Genomic DNA, 25,738 nt, shown 5'->3' with positions numbered 1-25,738 from the left:
TTGTATCCAAATACTTATTGTAGAAAAGAAGAAATGTTTAAATCTATGACTTAAAATTATGCCCTAAGAACCTTAGAAAAGGGAACAACGTAAGTCCAAGTATGCAGAATAAATGAAAAAGAAGTTATCACTACAGATCCAAGAAACAATAAACTAATATAAAAATTTTGTCAACATGTATATGCCAAAACATTTCACAACTTACATAAAATAGAAAAATTCTCTCAAAAATTTAACTTACCAAAATTGACACAAGAATTAGCAGAAAATATAAGTATTTCTGCATCTCTTAAAGAAAGTAAATGTGTTATTAAATGAAGAATGGCTTCTGCTTAAGATGTAGAAATACGTAAAGAAAATCATCCCACATGAAACAAATACACAGCAAAACACAAGGCAAACTGCAAATATTTAGTTTCTTGAACTCATCGGAAAGCTAAGGTCACAAGTCAGCCACCTAACTACAAATATAAGAAAAGACAGGAACTTCCAAAAAATAAAGACCATGAGTGCTTGCTTACCTGAAGCAGATTACCCCCAGAATATGATTTAAAAGATTTCAGGTAAAGTCTGTAAAGAATTGCTAAGAGCAAGCATAAATTAGAGAAACAATATAAACGTCTGGGGTCACAGACAAAAGAGAAATTCACACCAACTTCTAATGTCTTCTCCGTAGACTCAGCAGGTGCTCACAAAAAAGATTAGAGTATTTCATGATGTAAGTTGGGTGAGGGGAACAGGAGCCACTGTGAGAGAGAACAAAAGCTTGCAAGAATCTTTCTCTTATATGGAAAAGAAAGTCTTAATTTTTTAATTAAGAAACTGGGGGAAGAACAACAATTGTTTGTACAGCACTGCTGAATAAACAATCTAAAAAAATACAAAACAAAATATTAAAGCTAGGAGAACTAGGAGAAGAGAGCACATTAAAAAACAAAAACAAAAAACATCCTCTACCTTTGTCAACAAAGAAGACATACATGCCTCCTGTCTGTAGAAAGATGACAGAATAACTGCAGCAAACTTCTCATCAAAAAATATGCAAGCCAGGCCAGGTGAGGTGGTTCACACCTGTAATTCCAGCACTTTGGGAGGCCAAGGTGGGCAGATCACTTGAGCCAGGGGTTTAGTTTGAGACTAGCCTGGGCAACATAATGGGACCCCCATCTCTACAAAACATAAAAAATTAACTGAACATGGTGGCAGGCACCTGTGGTCCCAGCCACTCAGGAGGCTGAGGTGGGAGGATCACTTGAGACCCAGAGGCAGAGGATGGGGTGAGCCGAGATCATACCACTGCACTACAGCCTGAGCTTCAGAGTGAGACCCTGTCTGAAAAAAAATCAAGGCAGAATGAAATGGAATAACATGTTTACAACGTTCCAGTGAAGCCATTTGGCCCTGGGTTTTACTATGTGGGATTTTTGTTAGTGTTATTATTATCAATTCATGGACTTTATTTGTTATAGGTCCATTTTAGACTTTCTATTTCTTCTTGGATTAGGTTTGATATGTATGCATTTCTAGGCATTTATTCATTTAGGTTATCAAAATTGTTGCCATACAATTGTTTATAGTATTCCTTTATAATATTAAAAAAATTGTAAGATCATTTGTAAAACTTCTCTTTCACTCATGATTTTATTGATATGAGTATTCTCTTTTTTTCTTAGTCTAGTTAGAGGCTTGTCAATTTTGCTGATCATTTCAAAAAATAAAGTTTTGTTGTGTTGATTTATTCTATTGTTTTCTTAGTCTCTATTTCATTTATTTCCACTCTAATATTGATTGTTTTCTTCCTTCTGCTTGCTTTGGGTTAGTTGGCTCTTCCTTAATTTTCTTGAGATGGAAGATAATTTATTGATTTTAAATCTATCTTCTTTGTAAATATAGGCATTTACAACCATAAATTTTCCTTTAAGCATTGTTTTAGCTGCATCTCACAGTTTTGGTAAGTTGCTGTTGTGTTGTGTATTTTAAAGTGTTTTGGGGGTTCTCTTTAAAGTATTTTCTACGTTCCTTTATGTTTTCTGCTTTGATCTATCATTTATTCACACTTGTGTTGTTTAATTTCCACATAGTTGTGACTTTCCCAAATTTCTTTCTATTATCCCATTTTGTTCAGAGAACACACTTTATACGATTCCTATCCTTTTGAATGTATTGAGGGAGCTTGTTTTTAAATCTAACATACAGTCTATTCTAAAGAATATTTCATGTTAACAGAAGAAGAATGTGTATTTTGCTGTAATTGGTGCAGTGTTCCACAGACGACTTTGAGGTCTAATTGTTTTACAGTGTTATTCAAATCTTGTATTTCCTTGCTAATCTTTTTTTTCTAGTTGTTTTGTCTATTATTAAAAGTGGTATATTAAAGTCTCCTGCTATTACTGTTGAATTCTCTATTTCTCCCTTCAATTCTGTCAATTTTCCCTTCATGTATTTTGGCACTCTGTTGTTAGGTGCATGTGTTTATACTTGTTCTATTATCCTGATAGATTAACTCACTAACATTATAAAATGCCCTTCTTAATCTTTAGTACCAATTTTGTCTTAAAGTTTGTTTTGTGCACTATTGGTATAGCCACTACAGCTCTCTTTTGGTTATTGTTTGTATGGCAAACCTCTTTCCATCCTCTTACTTTCAGTCTCTTTGTTTCCATGAATCTAAAGTGTAAAGAAAAAGTGTTCCTGGACCAAACTGAGGGTCGGGCTGCTATTTCTCACAGCCCAATAATGAGATGTAAATAAACTGGGGAGGAAGAGAGTTTTTATTTCTGCAGCCAGTTATAGGGAGAAGGCCTGGAAATTATCGCCAGACCCACTTAAAATTACAAAGTTTTCCAGAGCTTATATACCTTCTAAGCTCTATGTCTATGTGTAAGTGTGCATTCATCTAAAGACATAAGTTATTAACTTCCTTTAATCTATAACTAAGGTCTGAGTCCTGAAGACCTTCCTCTGGAGCCTCAGTAAATGTACTTAATCTAAATGGGTCCAGGTACAGGGGTTATTACCCTTATCTTGTCTCCTGCTAAATCACTGATGTTTGGGGAGTTCCTTCAGACCTCCTATAAACTTATTTAATCCTAAATGGGTCCTGTTAAGAACTCCTTCATTATTTTGTCATGCTTTAAGGTCCAGGAAAGGCCTAAGCAAAACTCTTGGTGGGCTTGTTACATTCAGCCTTTATATCAGGGCACTGGCTTTTTAAGCTTTTGATTTTTAACTTAACCACCCAATGAGTACTAAAACAGTTGTTATGGAGGCTTGCACTAGTGAGACTTGGCCTGCATGAAAGGGAATAATTTGTGACTAGGCGAGCACCTGTGGGAGGTGTCCTCTGCAGCTGCCATCTGGATGCTACATGAGGTCATTAGTGAGGTAATTCCAGGGCACAGCTACTGGTCTACCACTTTGTATGACTCTGAGACACTCACGTGAATCTTTTATTAAAAGAAACTTCGACTAGGTTCCAGAGCATTTTTAAAGGATAAAGCAATGCAGTATTTGGAATGAATAAGTAGTATTCCAGTTTCATGGTGTTCTGTAAGCTAGCAGCTGCATTTGCGCTGTGGAGACCTGGGGAGGAGGAGCATCTGCCAGCAGATAATTACTGTAAACTGGACTCTTAAGACCAAATACCCTACTTCCCACTTCCCTGGGGGTAATTCCTGTATAAATGAAGGAAACACTGTAGGCTTCTTGAGGGCTGTGTTTCAAATCTCTTTTGGAAACCAGTGGATCACATGTAAATAGAGTGAATCTAAAAATTGAACCAATCAAGCATTAAAAGGGTTCCCCCAATGGATAGTTCCATAGAAAGAATTTAATATGTACAAATAAAGTGTTGGAAAAGATGACAATGCAAAGCGGAAACGATGAGGCAACCCTACTGATAGTCACAGCTGAAATCTCTCACTGCCCTAAGGTTTGAGGAAAAACAGAAGGATTTGTGTGAGCCTGGGAGCAGCACTGGCTGGCAGAAGCTAAACTTGCAGTGGGACTGCCAAGTGAGAGCAGAAGAGAGAAAAGCAGGGGCTTTGCTGAGCAGGAAGAGCCACTGCTGGAGAGGAGAGAGAGTCAGGGAGAAATACACATTGTCCTTCCTTCTTCAATCTCCCATTCTCCTAGGAGAAACATTGACCAAAACCAGCCAGAAGTCAGGAAGCCTATAAAATGTAGTTTGCATTTAATAGTTTCCATTTTACTTAGCAAAGCAGAAAAAAACAAGGAACAGATGTGAGCACAAAGAGACAAATAATAGGCCCAAATATTAAACAAAACATTGTTTAATCTTATACGTTAAAACTAAGTAACCAAGTTCAAGTCACTGGTCATAGGACTGGTTTAATTTTGACCTTTATTTTGTGAAGCTGGGTTTTATTTCACAAGGCAAATGTTATAGTCAACCATTTATGCACATTCTGTGTTGAACATTTTAAGTTAATCTCTAATCATTTTCCTTCACAGGTAAATACACCGTAAGTACTAGAATCAATGAATGACAATATTTAGGGAAACCAAGAAATAATGTGAATATAAAAATAACATATTATATTTGATAGAATTATTACTCCATTAACATAGTTAGTACATACAGGTGGATACACAAAACATGACAGCAATATGCACACCAGTTACTGGATCCTAGCTATGGCTTTGAAGAACTAACAGCCTCTTGAGCCTCAATATTTTCAAATGTAAATAGGAGTAATAAAACCTACCTCATAAGGTAATCATGAGTCATATGAGAGAAGTATGGAAAATATTTCATAAATTATGAGGTACTCTACAAATACATAGTAGTGGTATCTGATTGAACAGATACTAGGTACACAGTCACGTCTTGATTTTTTTTAAAGGTCATCTCGCCTAGCATGGTGGCTCATGCCTATAATCCCAGCACTTTTGGAGGCCAAGGCGAGTGGATCACCTGAGGTCAGGAGATCAAGACCAGCCTTGCCAACATGGTGAAACTTCGTCTCTAGTAAAAATACAAAAATTAGCCAGGCATGGCAGTGTGCGCCTGTAGTCCCAGCTACTTGGGAGGCTGAAGCAGGAGAATCACTTGAACCCGGGAGATGGAGGTTGCAGTGAGCCAAGATCGAGCCACTGCACTCTAGCCAGGGCAACAGAGTGATACTCCATCTCAAAAAAAAAAAGTCATCTTTAAAAAATAAGCAATAAAACAAAGAGAGAAAGAAATGAGAATGATTCTGAGACTCACTCACTGTGTGATTTGGATAAGCCACATAACTTCTCTTGAACTTCTTTGAATATCCAGGTCTGCTTCTAAGGCCAGAAGTGTGCTGGTCTGGTTTGTCAGATCCTCTGTCTGCAGCAGAGAAAGTTCAGCCTGCAATTTCCGTCGGGCTTCTCATTCTCCAAGCACTCCTTCCTGCATTTTCCCCGACTGAGCTTGCACGACTCACAGACAGCAAACTCACCTGTGCCAAGAAAGAGCTGCTGAGGGAGCTTTCCAGGAAATGTCTAGAAATGGGGAACATGTCAAAGACCACCAAAAAAAATAAGGGAGAGTTCATATGTATGATTACAGAGAATATTTTCAAGAACTAGCCCAGATTTTTCAAAAATAGTTTCTGCTTTTTGCAGTAGGGAGTTGGGGAGAGTTAATTTTTAAGCAACAGATGATCACAATTCCTACTCTCCAAGAGTTTATAATCTTGCAGGGATCAAAAGTAAACCACGGACAGCCAAAGAGACATACATATTACAGAACTTTAAAAATACATACCTGATATGACTGTGAAGTTTGCTAGACAAAAAATGGGAGAGGTATATTGTGGCTTTGGAAAGATCCTTGAAGATGAAGTTAAGAAACTTAGGTTCAACTCTAGTTTGGGCCTAGTAATGGGCAGGTTAAGGTCCACATTCTCATTTGTCCAGTGGCCATTCTAGAAGGACCTGACTACATTTTTAAATCAGTTTAGGGATCAGATGGAATATTATATGCAAATATTTTCATTATAATAATACCTACCACATAGGACTGTTTTGAGGATTACATGACAAAGTCCATGTAAAGTTTTTAACAGGATGCCTGGTACAGAGCAAACACTCCGGGACTAGTAGCAACCTTAATATTTCTCACTTTGAAATTCTGTCTAAAACCTTTTCAACTTTGTCTACAATATTTCTTTTAGTTTTGTTTACAATGTGCTTTCTTTCTGTATAAGATGACTTCAAAGAAAAAGAAAAGACTTGGGGGCTATTCGCTATGAATAGCTTTTCTGCAATGGTGCTGAGTTTTCATTGAGGCAAGCTCACTCTTTAATTTGAACTTCCTTCAACTAACTTCATGAATTTGTGACATATATTATTACCAGACTTAGCAGCAGAGCTTGCAAGAGATGGGTAGGCATGTTCACAGAGCAGTGCTAATTGACTGGTACAATAATAAATCTAAGAACTTGGTTTAGTGAGCACCAACAGCTAATGGGAAAAGCCACTGAGTCCAAATCTCTATGGCCAAATTACAGTCCAGTCAGAAAGATATTTTTCTGTGAAATCAAAAATATCCAAATATTATACTTAGAACAAGAGAAAGAGAAGAAGATAAGTTAGTGAACTGGTTTTTCAGACAATTCTATTTCCGCCACTATCTCTGTCCCCTCTTTGCCTCCAGACATCAGAGAGAGCTAACGGAGCCAGAGTTCCTAAGAGAGAAAATAATTATATACAAGAGATTTAACTTACCTGAGGGAAATGGTTGGGAAAAATCAAGTCCTGCCTGGCACCCTAAATTCAAAACCAAATACATTTTGAAAATTAAAATCAACACAGGAATTAACACTGTATAAAACATTCCCAACTCCACGTGTGACATAGCATAACAGGAGACAGTAGATCAGACAGTTGCAATGTTTATTCTATTTCTCAAGGCCAGCATTCCAGGTAACCAGCAAAAACAAATTACAAAAAAAAAAAAATACACTATATGCTGTTTGCTCTTAGAAAATGTCACTGTAGGTCTAAGAAATTCCCATGACAGGCTCCATGAGAGCTTGACCATTAAGGTCAAATATAGAAGAATCATCAAGCTTTATAATCTGCCCAATCAAAATCCCATCCATTTTTATTTACCTGATGGCAGTTGAACCAAAATGAAGAACACAGCAAATAGAAAATAAAATGTCTTCCTGATCAGGGCCATCATTTAGGGAAGACTCTTAAGAATAGAGATTGGGATTTCCTTGAGAATACCCAAATGAGAGGCTCATTTTTATTTAAAAGTAATGGGGAGATGCTCTTGATCAGTGAAGTGAATCAATAAAACACAATTATATGCTCCATTTCCCAGGATCAAGGGATGATATCATGGATAATAACCCTTGGCATCCAGAAAGCCTTTTATTTTGGGGATTCTAACTGGTGTAGTGGAAAGAACACCAGGCTAGAAGTTGAAAGAGCAGGTGCCATGCGAGTTTCCACCATATTAATGCAGGGGCCAGAAGCTAGTGACCTCTTTCATCTCTTCCAGCTTCTGTTTTCTGGAAGAAAATAAGAACCCACTCACAAATTCTGCCTGCCTCTCAAGGTTTTTTAAGAATCTAGTATGATTATAATGCAAAAGTGTTTTGAACACGTGGAATGCTTGGAAGGAGGCCTGGTACCATGTAAGAACTCAATAAATGTGGACTCTCACTTTTCTAGCTTTCATTTTTATTGTCTACAAGTATCACAGGGAGAAAAGGAAGGGTAGCAATCATTTTGTCAAGTTAGCTCTGAGTCCCCTTCCCTGTAAGATATCATTTCACACACCAAAGCCATAATTACTGCAGATTTTAAATTCACTAAGGACATGAGTATTGGCCCAGATGGGTGGTTTGTGTCTATTACCATAGCTTTTTGGGAGCCTAAGGCAGGTGGATTGCTTGAGCCCAGGTGTTCCAAGACCAGCCTGAACAACACAGTGAGATCTTGTCTCCACACAAAAAATTTTTTAAAAATTCGCTGGGCATGGTGGTATGTACCTGTAGTCACAGCTACTTGGGAGACTGATATAGGAGGAGTGCCTGAGCCATCAGTTTAAGGCTGCAGTGAGCCATGAGCATGCCTCTGCACTCCAGCCTGGGAAACAGAGTGAGATCCTGTCTCAAAAAAACAAAAAAACAAAACAAAACAAAACACACACACACACACACACACACACAAACATGGAATGAAAAGCAAGATTTATACCACTATCTTCCCCTCAAATAAGTCCTGCTTATTCCTACCCTGTTGCCTATATTTATGCGATGTTCTCTTCTTCATTTCTGTAATGTAAAGTAGAATAATTTTAAAATATAGACTACAAAGTATATGACTTACAAAGTATATGACCTTGGATAGGTTCCTTAATTTGATGAACCTCAGTTTCCTAACCCTTAAAATGAAGATATAATTACGGTATTTAGTCACAGAACATTTGAGAGGCTTGACTGAGTTAAGGTATATAAAGTGCTTAGCAGAGCTCCTGGCTACTATCACTAGTACTACATGCACATTTCTCTCTATTCCGCCTTGAGCTCAAGTTTTCTGTAAACCTTTTTCAAGTCCATTAATTCACCATGAACCTTTTCTGACTTATGCAGGAAGGCACTCATTTTTATGTTGCTGCTGTGACTTGCAAACAATTCAGATTCAGAATCCAAGCTAATGCCTGTATACATAGGGGATAGGGCCGAGTCTCCAGGCTTTCAACTTTCAGGCATTTTGTATAGCCTGCATCAGGACCAGCCACCTGGGCAAATGCCCAGTGAAGTCACAGCTCCCTGCCTCAACTTGGGGTTTAATGATCTGCAGTCACTGTGTTGAAAGTCTTAATAACTTTACCTTTGAATATATGCATTGTAAATAAGTCTGTTGGGACAGTGAAGCGTGCTGTGGGACTTTGGAAGCATGGCTTATGTGCACTCCAGACCACCTTCCCCTTTTCACCTTCCTGAGAGTATTCTTAGCCACTCGTCCCTCACTTTTGGCACCCTGGGCCCCACCTGGCCTCCCCCTTACGACCATCCACCCCACAGTGACCTGGGTGTGAATATGCAGAGGACTGGAGTTGAGTGTCTAAGCCCTGAGTGTCTAGGGCAAGGCATTATGGTTGCCAGCCCCTTGCTGTGCCAACAGTGCCGTGGTACAAGTGGGCAGCATGGCAGGACCAAGCACCAAAAGCGTGCAGCATACAGCAAGATTCACATTTTTTTAACAAATATATGCTTAGGTCAAACACTTTGCCAAGTTTACAAAGCTCAAAAAGACTGAATCTGGAATTCAGATTCCACTTCACTACGGTTCATCAGCTCTTAACTGAAGAATTGAGATATTGTATAATTACTCTCATTTTACATATGAGTAAACCAAAGCTGTTCAGGAGCACAGCCAGGATTAGAAACCAAACTGCTGGACTCCAGATTTTTTAATTTTTTCTGTGTCTGCCCTACTTTGTCCTCCCTTCATCCCCACTTTCCTTCTTGAAAACTTTCCAGAATCAGAAAAATGATGAGCTGTAGACTGAATGACACCCACTGAGATTGGCTGGGCTCTGTGCAGCAGAGCATGGAAATCCTCTCATTTCTGCTAAGCCTCACTGATCAAGATGTTACTTGGTCTGGAGAAATGTATAAATGTGGGTGTTTGCTTCTTTGTCCTCATGGACGCGGTGCTGATCTCTCAAGACACTCCCAGTCATGAGGACTTTCCTCTTTCTCTTTGCTGTGCTCTTCTTTTTGACCCCAGGTAAAATGGGCATCTTTACAGGGAAGGTGATCGGAGGTGGTGTCCCAGAGAGAGGGTCCCCTTCAGTGAATGCCTGGGTGTGATCAACCCATCTACTACAAGAGGTGATATCCCCCAACACCTCTTCTGTAATTCCTTTGCATTTTACATTGTTATCTAGGAGGGGCTGTCACAGGTTTGAAAGAATAAAAGAAGGCCAGGAAAGATGCCTTTTGGCATCCAGTCTCATGCTCACTAACAAAAACAAAAATTGAGAAAAAAATTAAAAACAAGGATAGCAGTCTATGAACCTTTTAAAATGTAGTTATGGTAGAGATTGAGACAGGTAAGGAGGAGAGACAGGTAAGGATCTGAGCTTAGAGACACATGTGGATTCATGCCAGTCATGGCAACAGGTAAAGCAGCATAACTTGGACTGCCATTTCTTGATCACATATCATTAAGCTGCGTACTGTGATGAGAGCTTCACATAAAATGCATCTAGTCTTCCAGTGCCAGCGCCTTTAAGGAAAACTCTGTCCTACCCCTAATTTAATGGCAGTTAGAGAAAATCTTTTTGGGTTTGAAGGTCCATTTTACAAATTTTATTACAAACGCAGAAATTGTGCCTCAGATGGGCTAAGTGCTTCTCAGAGTCATATAGATAACCAAAAGAAAGCCAGGGTAGGAGCCCAACTGTCTTGCCACAGTAAGAGGCATTAAAGACGCCCTTCCCATATCAAAACTCTCTTCACTTTCTCCTGCTCCTGGGAATCTCCAATGGCTTCAATTGTATCCTCTCCAAAATTAAGGCATAAGACCAGGCTAATGTGAGCCTCCAGAGAGCTGAAGAAAGGAATTCTCAGAGCCCACAGTAAGTCCCAATTTGTGGCAGATGCCAGTGATATACGATCCCAGGTATAATGCTCAACTTTTCACATCAGGTGCTCATAGCTCTGGTCTGTTTTGTGACAAGCCTGTGAGAGTAGATTCTGTGTCAGGACACGAAGATCTAGGACCTACAGTGACCTATGCCATATTCAGGCCACTGGTTTTGATATGCACATTTGAAACTGGCCAGAGGTATCTTTTTCAGATCACTCATACTTATTATATAATTAGTCAAAAAAAGATGTTATATACTATAAAATTATCTGTTAGATAATACTATAATTATAAAATTATAATTAGTTACTACAATTATATAATTATAGATACTTATCTATAATTACATAACACTTGTTACATAATTATTAGATAATCTAATAATTACCTATTAGATATACTAGAGTATACTACTATACTATAATAGTATTTAGAGAAAATCTTTTTGGTTTAGTATAGTATTATAGTATAGCATAGTATATACTATAATTATTTACTAGTATTACAGTATAATATACACTAATATTACAGTATACTATACTAGTACTATGTAGTATATAGTATTGTACTAGCATATATTATATATATATATTTTTTGAGATAGAGTCTCGTTCTGTTCCTCGGGCTGGAGTGCTGTGGCACAATCTCAGCTCATTGCAACCTCTGCCTCCTGTGCCTCCTGGGTTCACGTGATTCTCCTGCCTCAGCCTCCTGAGTAGCTGGGATTACAGGCATGTGCCGTCATGCCTGGCTAATTTTTTGTATTTTTAGTAGAGATGGGGTTTCACCATGTTGGTCCGGCTGGTCTAGAACTCTTGATCTCATGATCCACCCTCCTCAGCCTCCCAAAGTGCTGGGATTACAGGTGTGAGCCACTGCACCTGGCCAGATATAGTATGATATACTAGTATATAGTATAGTATATATACTAGTATAATACACTGATATATAGTATAGTATATATACTAGTATAATACTCTAGGATATAGTATAGTATATCTATACTATAATACACTAGTATATAGTATAGTATATATACTAGTATAATACTCTAGTATATAGTATAGTATATATACTAGTATAATACTCTAGTATATAGTATAGTATATATACTAGTATAATACTCTAGTATATAGTATAGTATATATAATACTATAATACACTAGTATATAGTATAGTATGCATACTAGTATAATACTACAGTATACACTATTATACTAGTATATACTATAGTACTAGTATTTTTATAGTATATACTAAGCTATACTATAATACTATATTAAACAAAAAAGATTTTATCTCAATACCACACTATAGTCTATAGTATAGTATTATATTAGTATCTGCCTTACAGTAGAGCAGAGAGAACATAGATCCCTGCCAGTGAGAGCAAGCGTTCATCGAACTTTGAAATAGTGGAGTATTTTCACTTATGAACTGATGTGCTGATCCTGGATAAGGATTAGTGCATATGCTGGCACTAATCCATCTGGCTGTAAGTTTTACATAGAGGTGAATTAGGCACCTTTATATGTTGACATTAAATGTATATACATTATAGTATAGACATTAAATGCAATCTCTGTACATCTGATGCCTTCATTATGTATACACAAATAGGGCAACTCTAAAATGTTGATCCTGATAAGACATACTGTCTGTCCTTAACTTGAAGCAGGCTGCTCTTGGGACTGCTACTGATAAAGCCCTAAGGTGGGAACTGGAATTCTATGCAAATTGAACTGAGAAAATCTTAGAAAAACATTCCCAACATGCTGCACCCTCCTTCTCTAAAGCACAAGTTTTCCACAGTCAATGTTTTGGTGGAATATGGAGGAGAAATCAGGCTAAGCCTTCCAAGCAACTTTCTATCTACCACAGTAAACTCATTTTCTTTTTATATCTTTATCCCTTCCTTTGCTCTGGTCTGGAGCTATCTCCTCAGTCTCAGCTCTTGCTCTACTCTCACGAAGTAGCAGCCTCTGAGAGTGCACCAGGAAAATTAGCAGCCTCGGGGGGTGTTTATGGGAACAAGTTGACAATTATCCTCAACAGATTTTGATCAAAGAACCATAGCTTACGTTTCCCAAAGCTCCTAAACAGCTTGGTCTCAAATGCTGGAAGACAAATGTATTCTTTCTGGTATTTCACCCTGTGTGACTACGAGACTGAAATATCAGATAAAAATCAGGTCCCCTACCATCTCTTCTACCGGTAGGATATGGCACTATGACAGCTTGTGAAAAAATCTTCACCAACTAGTCATACAACTGTATCTGGTAAACATACATGCCTGAGAAGGGAATTAATCCAAATGGCTCCTTCTCTCGTGTAGCCAAGAATGCATTTTTTGATGAGAAGTGTGACAAACTTAAAGGGACATGCAAGAACAATTGTGGGAAAAATGAAGAACTTATTGCTCTCTGCCAGAAGTCTCTGAAATGCTGTCGGACCATCCAGCCATGTGGGAACGTTATAGATTAATGCAGAAGATTTGGGTTTCCAGAGAAGCATACATAACCTAGCTTCTTTTTACTCTTGCCTTTGCTGTAGGCAGACACTTTAATAAAAATAAATGACTGTCTTTGCTCAGTTTGTCAAGTGTTTCATTTAGAAAGGAGAACAGCACTGCCTGACCTTGATGCTCCCTCCATCCTGGTTTATTTTTCTATCATCCTGGAGTAAATAAATTGTCCCAAAGCCATCTGATATTTTTCTTGAAAGAGGACTAGAAGAGACTAGAAATCAACAAATCTCTAGCTTCTACTCAGTCAGCTGGTGCTTACTAACCTATTGAGATGAAAGAAGTAAACAAAAGAAAAGAAAGGAGAGAGAGGGAAGTAGAAAGAAGATGAATAGGTAGAGAAATGAACACACTTTTTTTTAATACAAAACAAAATTTTATCCTTTTTTTCTTTTTCTTTTTATTATACTTTAAGTTCTAGGGTACATGTGCACAACGTGCATGTTTGTTACATATGTATACATGTGCCATGTTGGTGTGTTGAACCGATTAACTCATCATTTACATTAGGTATATCTCCTAATGCTATCCCTACCCCCTCCACCCACCCCACAACAGGCCCCAGTATGTGATGTTCCCCTTCCTGTGTCCAAGTGTTCTGATTGTTCAATTCCCACCTATGAGTGAGAACATGCAGTGTTTGGTTTTTTGTCCTTGAAACTGGAAACCATCATTCTCAGCAAACTATCGCAAGAGTACACTTTTTAAAAATTTTTACCATCGTGCCATATGCCCACATAAATGAGCATACATTTACATGAATAGCTACATGAACGAAAAATTGATGGATAGGCAGTCCATTTATCAAGGACTTTTATGTGTCACACACACACCTGTCTAAATTAATCATCATGACTCCATGTCTTTAATTGGGGCTAGTTAACTATTTCCTATAGACTTGTTCTCTACACATAAGTCTGAGATAAAATTTGCTGACAGGCAAGGGGTCGTAAATACCTCTATGACTCTCAGTAACTCCAGTGATTTAGACCCTCTTCCCCAAATCACTGCCTACGATTTTCCTAGGAACTAGCTGACAATTTACCTTCTGATTCTAAGCCTCAAAATTACTGTTATGGTGGGAATGTGTTCTTCCAAAATTAATGCTGAAGCCTAATCCCCACTCTGGTGATTAACAGGTGAGGACTTTGGGGAGGTGATTAAGCCTCAAGGGCCCTGCCCTCATGAATGGAATTAGCACGCTTATAAATGAGGTTGAAAGAAGCTGCCTTGCTCCTCCCACCATGGGAGGACACAGCGTTTGTCTCTTCTGCCATGTGAAGGCTAAGCAACAAGGTGCTATCTTGAAAGCACAAACTGGGTCCTCAGGATATAATAAATCTTTTGAGGTCTTCCAGCCCCTAAAACTGTAAGTAATAAATTTCTATTGTTTATAAATCACCCAGTATAAGATACATTTTATTATAGCAGCATGAATGGACTGAGACAATTACTTGGTTTAAGTAAGAATTTCCTGTCATGTTTCCAGTGCTTAAGAGTTAGTATTGGTTTCCTGCTGGCTCAGAAATCTTGCCTTACCTCCCCTTTAATTTTTCAAAGTCGATAGATTTAATTCTACTAGAATCAATAACCCTTTCTGAAAAGGATGTTTTACTTACACTTTCTATTTTAATTTTAGATTCCTATATAGTTCCAAAAATAATAATAATAATGCAGAGAGATAGCCAGATCTTTTACTCTATTTTCCTCAAAAGTAACATCTTTGTAAAACCATAGTGCAATATCACAACCAGGTTATTGACACTGATGCATAACATTTCCATTATCGGGAGGACTTCTCATGTTACCCTTTCAGAGCCACTCCCTCTTCCCTCACACCTCCACCTCCGTCTTAACCCTGTATAAGTGATTTATTCTCCATTTCTACAATTTTGTCCTTTTAGGAATGCCATATAAATGGAATGTATAAATCCTTATTAGACTGGCTTTTTTCAGTCAGCATAACTTCCTGGGGATTCATCCAGGTTGTTGCATGTATCAGTAGCTCTTTCCTTCTTATTGTTGGGCAGTATTCCAGGATATGGATGAACCACAGTTTGTTTAATCACTCCTTCATCGTAGGCCATCTCTCTCTCTCTCCCTCCCTCCCTCCCTCTTTTCCCCCACTTCATTGCCTCCTCTTCTCCTCTCTACCTCTCCTTCTCTTTCTCTTTTGCATAGGGATATCTAATTGTTCAAGCACCATTTGTTGAGAAGACTGTTCTTCCTCCATTGCATTACTTTTGCTTCTTTGATAGAGAGGAGTTGCTTTTGTCTTTTCTGAGCTATCCATTCTGTTCTGTTGCTCTGTTTGATCTATTTATTTATTGCTTCACCACTCCCACACTGCCTTCATCATTGCAGTTTTTTAGTGAGTCTTGATATAAGGTAGTGTAAGTTCACTGTATTAACCCATTTTCACACTGCTATAAAGAAATATCTGAGATGGGGTAATTTATGAAGAAAAAGAAGTTTAATGGACTTACAGTTCCACACAGTTGGGGAGGTCTCACGATCATGGCAGAAGGCAAAGGAGGAGCAAGGTATGTCTTACATGGTGACAGGCAAGACAGCGTGTGCAGGAGAACTGACCTTTATAAAACCATCAGATCTTGTGAAACGTACTCATTATCATGAGAACAGCACAGAAAAAAGTAAACCCCTCATGATTCATTTACTTCCCACCAGGTCCCTCCCATGACTCATGGGGATTATGGGAACAAGAATCCAAGATGAGATTTGGATGGGGACACAAACCATATCATCAACCAACCTTGTCCTTTCCAGTATTGTATTGACGATCCTAGGTCTTTTGAATCAGTTTGGAAATATCAACAACATATCTTGCTAAAAGTTTGATTGGGATTATATTTAATCTATAAATGCCTCAGAAAAAATGAGATATGTTTTTAATTGGCATGCAGAGGCTTCTAAAAGACTAAGCAAATCAAAACTTGCCTTTCTTAAAGACTCTTTACAAAAGGCAAATTAAAAGTTGTAAATAATTGACATCTTAACATTAAATTCTCTATTATATGAACACAGAATATTTCTCTTGTTAAAATAATTAAATGAGAGGTCATTAGACTGCAGGACCTTCAGTGCACTCAGTTTCTGCATAAGCAAACTAAAATCCAACTCAGTTTGAATGGTAAAAGAAAACTTTAACCAATCAGAAACCACCAACTAACCTCTAACAAGGGACTGGAATGATTCAAATAAGGCTTTTACTCCACTTTAACCAATTAAATGTTTAATTTGCCTTTCTTTCATTTTCACCCTATAAAAGCCTTTTCCTCATGCCTCTTTGCCTGTGCCCCAAAATACTTGTGATTTGGAGCCTGCCCGATTCTTAAATTGATATCTGCTCAAAATAAAACTTTAAGATTTTTGTGTGCCTAAGTGTATTTTTTAATAGCTCTATTGTCAGAAGAGGGACCCAAAGAAGCCCTGATGATGGTTCCTGGGACAATGAGTAACCAGATGTAGTTACCAGCTGAGCTCGTTATACTCACCGCTTTCTCTCTGTGTCTGGATCCAACAGAAACTGGACTGGGTCCAACAGAAGGTCTTAAGAAGGTAGGGTTTGGGGAAGACAAAGAATCATGAGTTCATCCTTATCTGAGTAGTCTGGACCTCTCCATCTGGGACTCTAGCTACATTTGTGTATAAAAATTATGGACCCAGAACCTGTGTTTTTCTAAATAAATGTGTAAACTTTAACAATGACAACTTAGAATTAAAGTGGTCACAGTGAAGAAATTTTAACCTAAACAGTTATTCATTTATAAGCTACATTGAAAGAGAAGTGATCTTAAATGACTCAGAAAAAAATGAGATATGTTTTTAATTGGCATGCAGAGGCTTCTAAAAGACTAAGCAAATCAAAACTTGCCTTTCTTAAAGACTCTTTACAAAAGGCAAATTAAAAGCTTCAGCACTTAATCAGTGATGATAAAAAATTGTACATTGACTTACTCAACTCTGAATGCTCCTTCTTTTCTCCTCTCTCTCTTCTTCCTCTGCCTAATTACACTGATTCCACCAATCTCCTCACTCAGCTGCCTTTCTACTCTGAAGATGAGAAGCAAGTTAGGAAAATGCCTTCTAAAGTTAGTTCCTCAGATCAACTATGTCTGCCTTCTTTAATTACCTTTATGTCTTGGTCAAAATCCGAACTGACAGAAATAGTGAAAGACTTCCCTAACCCAAAGGAAAACCCCCAGGAATTTGCTGAGGAATTTAGAATCCTCGTTTAAACATATAATCCATGACTTCCTGATCTTTGTCAATTTATCCACATGATACTGGGACCTGGTCAATCTGTAAATGGAGACGATGGCTGAATGGGACTAACCTGAGGATGATATTAAGGATCTTATGTCTCAGACAGCTGCAAGAGATGAACAAAAAAGAGGCAGGGGAAAAGAAAGCATTCTATAATCTTATAAGTAAATCTCATCTTTACCTGAGCCTGTGTCCCTGCACTGTGACTGTCACAAGAACTTTTTTTTTTTAAATCTCTGTCACCAGGCTGGAGTACAGTGGCACGATCTTGGCTCACTGCAACCTCCTCCTCCCAGGTTCAGCGATTCTTCTGCCTCAGCCTCCCAAGTAGCTGGGACTACAGGCGTGTACCACCACACCTGGCTAATTTTTGTATTTTTAAAGTAGAGATGGGGTTTCACCATATTGGGCAGGCTGGTCTTGAATTTCTGACCTTGTGATCCACCCATGTTGGCCGCCCAGAGTGCTGGGGTTACAAGCATGAGCCACCGTGCCCGGCTCACAAGAAATTCTTAGCTACCCCCATCCCTCAAGTGAGACAGGAAGGTCAGATGGGTCTGGAATAGGGAAATGTCTTCCCCTCTAGGTGGGATATGGCTCTAGTAAAATCGTTTTTCCTGCAGAGGAGGAGGCTTTTATTATGGAGAATCCTCTGGACATGTTTCACAATATCACTCTTCCCTTCTCCTTTCAGAGCAATGAGGGCTTCCATTCTGGCCCTTCACCATGATAACCTTGGGGGCTTCCTGGATTTAAAACCCAGGAAAGCAGGGGTTGAGAAGGGAGAGCCTTTGACCATGGTCTCTAGCAGTTTTTCACTCTCCTAAATGTCCACGTTCGGCCTCCAGCAAGTTGTCAAAGTCACCGTAAGTGTTCCTGCTAGTTTATGGTTTCAGAGCTTCCATTCCAGGTTAGCTCATCTCAGCTGTGACTCCAGATTTCTGGGCGATGGGTTTGCCTGGAGCCCTCAATTCCCTAATGGGTCCAAGAAAAGTCACTGATTTTTCCGTTTATTTGGCTCTTTTTTTTTCTTTTTTTAAGGATTAAAGTAGTGACTTTCAGTCTTTTTACTTGCAGTGACCAAAACCAGAATTCTGAAATACTTTATAAGGACTCAGCAAATAAAGCTTCTATTAATTTTTTCTCCTAAGAAGATATAGGATTTCTTTTGAAGTTTGGTTATTCAGTCCCTGTATATGAATTCCTTTTTTTTTTTTGAAGAGCTGCTGAATATTTATTATCACCAGAATTTTTCAATTTTCTTCAGAATCCTGGTCACATAGATGACCTTGAATATTGGCTGATTTTTTTCCCTTGAAGCTTGTCATCAAAAATTACCAAAGCCTGACATGTGGCAGGCTAGGAGGGTCCCGTGGATCCTGCATGTTTGTGCTTGCTGTGTGTCTGCTGTGAGGAGAGTATCCGACGGCCTCTCCCTGCTGCACATATGTAACCTGCGGCAGGATTCCCATGGCTACCACTCTCGCCCTGGCTTCTTCCAGTCAGTGAGTGAGCACAATGTGGACTAGAGCTGGGCCATGTCGGCTGCCGTAAGACAGTCTTTGCACTGAGGTTCCCCACTGGCAATGCTGAAATTTTCTGCACTGCAGTCTGAGGCTCCCCCAACTCCAAACCTTTTCACAGGTGTTAATTGACATCATGTTCTGAAGACTTTCCCTACTCAATCTTGCTCCCTCTCCCCTTCATCTTTTGTTCTGAATTTTTATTTTATTTTTTTTCAGAGACAGGGTTTTGCTCTATTGCCTACACTGGAGTGCAGTAGTGCCATCATAGCTTATTGCAACCTTGAACTTCTGAGCTCAAGAGACCCTCCTGTCTCAGCCTCCCAAGTAGCTTGGACTATAGGGACACACCACCATCTCTGGCTAATTTTCTTTTTGTGGAGAGATGGAGTCTCTCTATGCTGTCCATGATGGACTCAAACCCCTGAGCTCAAATGATCCTCCTCCCTCCCTCAGCCACCCAAAGTGCTGGGATTTACAGGTGTGAGCCACTGCACCTGGCCCCCCTTTATCTTACACAGACATTTCCCAATAAATTTATTTCCTTTCTAATTCCTGTTGATAAATGCTTCATGGAGCACCCAAACTGGCATAGTTTGTGATTTCTGATGTTCTATGCTATTCTGTTACCGTGTAAGGAGACCTGGATTTCCATCACATTCTCCCCTAAGTGAGAACTCTGGGGAAGACACACTGACTGCTAGATTTTGCTTAGGATGTGCAAGCAATGTAAGTCTGTCAGGCTTTGCCTAATCTGTGTTCTAGAATAAGGGGAGCTTATTTGAGAATGTCAACTTCCAAGACTGGACGTTTTTACTTTCTCTAAAATGAAGTATTTTAGAGAAATGAAGTTTTTTTTTCTTAAAATAAAATTATCTGGTGTTTTCCCTAAGGGCAAATGCCAGGAGCATATGCTCTATATGTTTTGCCTGGGGTGGGGTTAGGGTTAAATCCAGGGAGCATAAACCCTGGGTTGAGGGCAGGGCATATGCTCTCTGGAAGGTTATGTTTTATTTGAAGCCATTGTTAGAAATACAGCATTCCCATGAATAGTCTCCTTTTAACCTCTCTTCTCACTCTTGTCCTCCTTTTCACCCAAGCCCTAAGTGAGCCTGATGCTCTGTGGTTACAATCCCACCCTTGTGCCCGCCGTCAAGTATTCCTTGTTGTCACTTGTCATCCTTATCCTACACTCTTTCTATCACAGAAATGTGCTGGGACCTCTCACGCATTTATGACCTCCCCACGCTCCGTGCCATTCTTCTCCTTAACATCGTATGTTTGTTTCAATGTTTACTTCAGAGAGGTCTTGGGGGCGATGGACTTCAATTCCATTACCCACATCACCATTTTCAACAAGAGTCTCCTGACTGAAACTTACTAAAATGGAAGAGAAAGTCCTCTCACCAGAATCAAGGAATGTCAAGGCTGGAAGTTATCTTAGAGATCATCTAATCCAATTCTTGCTTCAGAAACGATTCAGGGAAGCAAGGGAAGTGACTTGGACTTTACCTATGCTAATACTGTCTCCCCACCCTCAACACTGCCTGGCTGGCATTTCTGTAGCCCCAACACCTCCCCCATACTGTGCCTGGGTGAGTGTTCACCAAGGAACACTGCCTTTTGATAAGCCTCAGTAATCAGGAGCAGCCTCTGCCCATAAATACACCTGCCCTGCTCCTGCCTGGGGTGATTCCCTCCAACTTGCGTCTGCTTCTGGCCAGCAGCCCCAGCATTATGCAGAGACTTGTGCTGCTACTAGCCATTTCTCTTCTACTCTATCAAGATCTTCCAGGTAAAAAGAAACTCTCAGCTGAAAATATACACAGTTGCTGGGGATGACAGGTGGAGAAGAAAAACATTTGATTTAGAAAATAAATCTCGAAGGATGGAGTAACCTTCTTCAATCCCAGCCTTTTTTCTCTTTGCTTTCATTGGGTCCATTAGTAAAATGCAGTATGTGGCAGTCCTTGTATGCACCTTACAGCCACGAGGCTTACTGGCTCAAGGAGGAAAAAAGAAACGTAGGGATCAGGAGTCCTAGATGTCCTTGGCCCCCTGGTCACACACAGTAACAATTCCTCGTGGAATCCTCGGCGATGAGGACTCACTAGCCGTACTTGTTCCATTGCAGTGCAGCGGCGATTCTTCATTGTTGATTTTGTAGAATAAGATGCCTTCCTCCATCCTCCTCCTTCGGAACAGCTTTACTCTGCACAGAAAGGGCGCCTACTCAACCTCCTAAATTTTGCAACTTTCCATATCGAGTCAGATGATTAGGATTAAAGGGGATGCAGTGATTTCAGTAGGCAAGAGCATAATTTACTGACAACACAAATAGCAGGTGCCTTTGAACTCTGCTCAGGAAATTTTAAAGTTAGACTGAGATGTCAGCAATCTTCTGACTCCTACGTTAATCTATGTCCCTAGAAGCATGTATTTCTTAATATATCGGCAAGGGATATAAGAGAGCATTTAATCTAATTCCCTTCTTTTACAAGCTGAGCAACATTCTCTATAGTATAGTTAGAGAAAATAAGATTTTTAGAGTTGCTTAACAAGTCTAGCAGTGCTGGGATGAAACCAATTGTTTTGACTCATAGAAGCCGTCGGATCTCCTCTTCCAAGCTGTTCAGTCGATTTTATGGGGCTTTGACAGACACCCAGCACCCATATTTTTACCCTTCCAGGCTGTGCCTCCGCTGTGATTCAAATGAGTTAATGATTTTTTTCAGAGGGTACCTGTTTCGGTTAACTCTTCCCTTGTTCTTTCTTCCCGTGTCATTTCCCAAAGGCACTTCTGTGAAATTCTGCTATGAGCATGTTCCAGGTCTGTCAAAATATCATAGCAATTCATCAAAGAACAGGTTTTCTTCCACCTATGATTCCAAGACAAAGAACTTCTTGGGATGGAAAGCCTGGGTCAGGGATCCCTCCAGATCCTGAGGAATGCACCGCAGAGCTGGCTGCCATTACCCACACTTGGCTGCTGAAGGCTGGGTCAGACTGGCTTCCACAGTAGAATTCTGAGAAAGACCCTTAGCAGGAAGAGGATTTGGGAGGGAAGTGGTAGAAATGGGTGAGGGTGAATGACATGCACTGCCCACCTCTTCTCCTGCCACCCCTGCTTTGGGTAAGTTTGGCTGTCACACACTGTCAGCCCCTCAGATACCCACAGGGACTGGGAATGGGTGCTGTAAACCAAAAATATAATTCTAAGCCCCCTCCCCAACCATCTAAATGGACTCCCTCCTCAGCCAGGGCTCTTAAAATTTAATCTGAAAGACTGGTTCAGGCCATGAAAGGAAGTGGGGGTTGGACATGCCTCATTATACTTTCCAGCATGAACATCAACACAGACTTTAAGTCTGATAAGAGACATTTTACAGCCTGTTCTCTCTGAAGCCTGCTAGCTAAAAGCACCAACTGAATGATACAACTTTGGTCTCCACAACACAACTTCTTGTCGCAACCCAAACATTCCTGTCTATTGATCTCAGGTCTTTAGACAAACTCAATCAATTGTCAACTAGAAAATGTTTAAATTTACCTATAGCCTGGAAGGCCACCTGCCACACACTCCCACTGTACCCCCACAGGCCCCCCGCCCCCCACTTTGAATTGTCCCACCTTTCTGGACCAAACCAATGTAAATCAGCCAGGTGTAGTGGCTCACGCCTGTAATCTCAGCATTTTGAGAGGCTGAAGTCTGCAGATCACTTGAGGTCAGGAGTTCAAGACTGGCCTGGCCAACATGGTGAAACCTCATCTCTACTAAAAATACAAAAATTAGCTGGGTGTGGTGGTGCATGTCTGTAATTCCAGCTACTTAGGAGGCTGAGGCAGCAGAATCGCTTGAACCCGAGAGGTGGAGGTTGCAGTGAGCTGAGATTGTGCCACTGCACTCCACCCTGGGCTACAGAGCAAAACTCTGTCTCAAAAAAAGGGTAAATCTTACATGTATTGATTGATGTATTATGTCTCCCTAAAATGTACAAAAGCAAGCTGTATCACAACCACCTTGGGCACATGTCCTCAGGACCTCCTGAGGTTGTGTCACCTGTGTGTCGTCAACCTTGACAAAATAAACTTTCTACATTAACTAAGACCTGAGACCTGTCTATAGAGCAGAGGAGGAAAATTGCTTATGCAAGAAATAAACTAGTGTAGTGTAGTCTACCCTGGAATATATTTATTGCTTAGGATCTATTTATTACTCAGCCTTAGTGTATGGACTGTATTCTCCCTTTTGCATTCTGTTTACTCAGACTATAAGACATACCAACTAGGTTTTTGTTCCAGCTTTGACACATAAGTTGTTGTGTGACCTCAGATTAGTCACTTTCCTTCTCTGAGCCTTAATTCCCATCTCTGAATAGATGGCCTGTGAGGGCTTGCTTGAAACTGACAGCCAATATTTTGAAGGTTGTGTTCTCTTCCTAGTCTATTCTTCTTCTCCCCTAATGCTAAGCTTCGTTTTCCCTGAGTGAGCATGCTGTCCTCCTTTTCCTCCTCTAACTCCAGGTTGTACAGTGGCCTGCCACAGATATGTCGGAAGGCACATATATGCTACCCAACCTCCACATACTCCCTCAGCATGATCCACATTGCAGCCCACCTCACTCCTTTCTTCACTGCCTTGTACTGTAACCACAAGGGCTTGCTTTCGAATGAAACCTACAGCAAAACAGTCTTTCCTCATCACTCACTGTGGGGCCATTCCAAATATAAACCCCTTCAATATCCTATCAAGCACATGAATTGGTCAAACTGCCTTTTAGTCCTCACCTACATCCTGGACAAAGAACCTTGACATCTAAGCGTCAGAAACAGGAGGCTTCTCTTTACCAGAACGAAGGAAAGATATAAAACCCTGTTGCGAGGATTAGCAGCCTGTTTTAGTTCTCCTGCCCTTCTGCTTTGTGGAAAAGGAACAGATGCAACAGGGGAGAAGGACTCAGGGCTCAGGTGAAATTAGGACTCTTGGGCCCTGACCTCTGCAAAGAGGTCCATTTGCAGCCCTGACTCTCCTCTCCCCAGGGTTTCTCTGACACCCTCCCCCAAGCCTGGCTCCTGCTGAGTTTTCTAGAGAACCTCACGCAAAGCTCTCTCCAGCGAGGCTCTCTCGATCCACCTTTCACTGTCCTCCCTACCATCAGCCTTGCTTCTGGGTTTTCCTGATATCTCTGTAAGATCCTATCAGTGTGGCATACGAGATAATGAGCTTTACAAAGCTGCTTTCAGCCTCAGAGAGCACACCCTGGGACTGAGAAGCTAAATCCATGTCTCCTGAAAACTGCTCTGGGCCAAGGGCCAATCAGGATTCTGCTCCTTTCTAGATTCCTCCGCTCTACTTGCATCCAGTCTAGCTTATTCTGGTCTAGTCTATCCAATCATTTACTCACCAGGTCCTTACTGAGAACAGGCTATGTTCCTGGTACCAGTTACACAATGGTAAGCAACATAAACATAGGCCTCATTGTCGGGGAGCTCATTGTTCCATTGAGAATAGCAAATAACAAAATATACATACATATATACATATCTGTATCTATATCTATGTTTTTATGTATCTCTCTATGTGTATATATATATATAGAGAGAGATAGATAGATACATACATACATAAATACGTACATATATAACTACAACTTGCGATAGGTGATATAAAAGAATAACAAATGCATAGGGAGAAAAATAGTTTGGGGGCATTTAAATACATGAAGAGGACAGAGAAAGATTTGCCCAATATTGGGAACTTAAGGTTGAGACATAAAAGTTCAAAGAATCCACTTATGGGAAGGAAGAAAAACCTTCCAGGCAGAGGGAACAGTGCACGTGAAGGTACTAGGATAGCAAAGAGTAAGCTCACATGCAACAGAAGGGAGGCCCGCGAGAGTTTCATGGACAGAGTGAGGGCCACAGTGGAACAGCAGGAGTCTGAAAAAGTGGCCCAAGATCAGATCACGGTTGCTTTGGAGACCCAGTAAGGGGCTTGGAGAGATTTAATCAAAAAAAACAATAGTAAACTTGCAGGGATTTTGAAAATAGGTGTGACATGGAATCATGTATATTTTCAAATAAAATCCATGCTGGTTGGGAATCAGAAGGTCAAGTTAATCATCTAGGAAAGTGGAGGAGGATGGGGATGCAGGAAAACCTCTACCACCAGGCACTAGCTTTCTCTATCCCCCTCCGAAAACACCTTCTGCCAAAGCCTTGCCTTTTGGTGCCAGTATGCAATTAATCACAGTGTCATATCCCGTTATCTAGTGAGAAGCGAATTTGAATTGGACATAATACGTGGTTATGGGACTGCCCGCTGCCGGGACAAATGTTGAAGCCAAGAATACAGAATTGGAAGATGTCCCAACACCTATGCGTGCTGTTTGAGAAAATGGGATGAGAGCTTACTGAATAGTACAAAACCCTGAAACGCAGTAGTGCTGGTCCCTAGAGTCGCTGGAAGTAGGACCTCAGTAGCTTTCCTTCCTGTGGCCTTGCAGCAAGGGCATCCCCACTGCAACCACGGGTTCAGTTATCAACGAAGGTTTGCTGAGCTTCCACTCAATGCAAAGCCAATATAGGAGATTGAAGAAGAATACTGGCTGGAAAGCCCCCTCTGGTTGTGATAATGGAGAATAGCAATGGGGCTTAAGCATGAGTTTCAACACTTTATAAGTTGAACAAAAAATATGTCTACCTAATCAGCTATAAACCTAAGAAAAACATCATTTTTATCCTGATAATATTGGTTTTCTTTTCCGATCGAAAGTTTTGCTCAACAGTTATATAT

General features: G+C 40.1%; 2 protein-coding genes and 1 pseudogene across 2 annotated transcripts; 2 read left to right on the top strand and 1 right to left on the bottom strand.

The window, feature by feature from the left end:
• Positions 1-4,337: 4,337 nt before the first annotated feature.
• LOC129457651 (beta-defensin 105A) lies at positions 4,338-7,219 on the bottom strand. Its single transcript, XM_055233041.1, has 3 exons — positions 7,108-7,219; positions 6,721-6,762; positions 4,338-5,450 (listed from the first exon to the last, which is right to left on the bottom strand). The coding sequence occupies exons 1-3, from the start codon at positions 7,178-7,180 to the stop codon at positions 5,326-5,328; spliced, it is 240 nt and encodes a 79-aa protein (XP_055089016.1). The 5' UTR covers positions 7,181-7,219; the 3' UTR covers positions 4,338-5,325.
• A 2,438-nt stretch (positions 7,220-9,657) lies between these two features.
• On the top strand, positions 9,658-13,192 carry LOC129457749 (beta-defensin 106A). Its single transcript, XM_055233230.1, has 2 exons — positions 9,658-9,744; positions 12,944-13,192. Exons 1-2 carry the CDS (start codon positions 9,696-9,698, stop codon positions 13,090-13,092), a joined length of 198 nt encoding a protein of 65 aa, XP_055089205.1. The 5' UTR covers positions 9,658-9,695; the 3' UTR covers positions 13,093-13,192.
• Positions 13,193-20,679: 7,487 nt separating this feature from the next.
• Positions 20,680-25,376, top strand: LOC129457671 (beta-defensin 104A-like; annotated as a pseudogene).
• Positions 25,377-25,738: the final 362 nt, after the last annotated feature.

This window comes from Symphalangus syndactylus, chromosome 11, assembly GCF_028878055.3.
Source record: "Symphalangus syndactylus isolate Jambi chromosome 11, NHGRI_mSymSyn1-v2.1_pri, whole genome shotgun sequence".
Taxonomy (NCBI): Eukaryota; Metazoa; Chordata; class Mammalia; order Primates; family Hylobatidae; genus Symphalangus; species Symphalangus syndactylus.
Note: the sequence above shows the minus strand (reverse complement) of the source record. Positions and strands in the feature narration are given on the sequence as shown.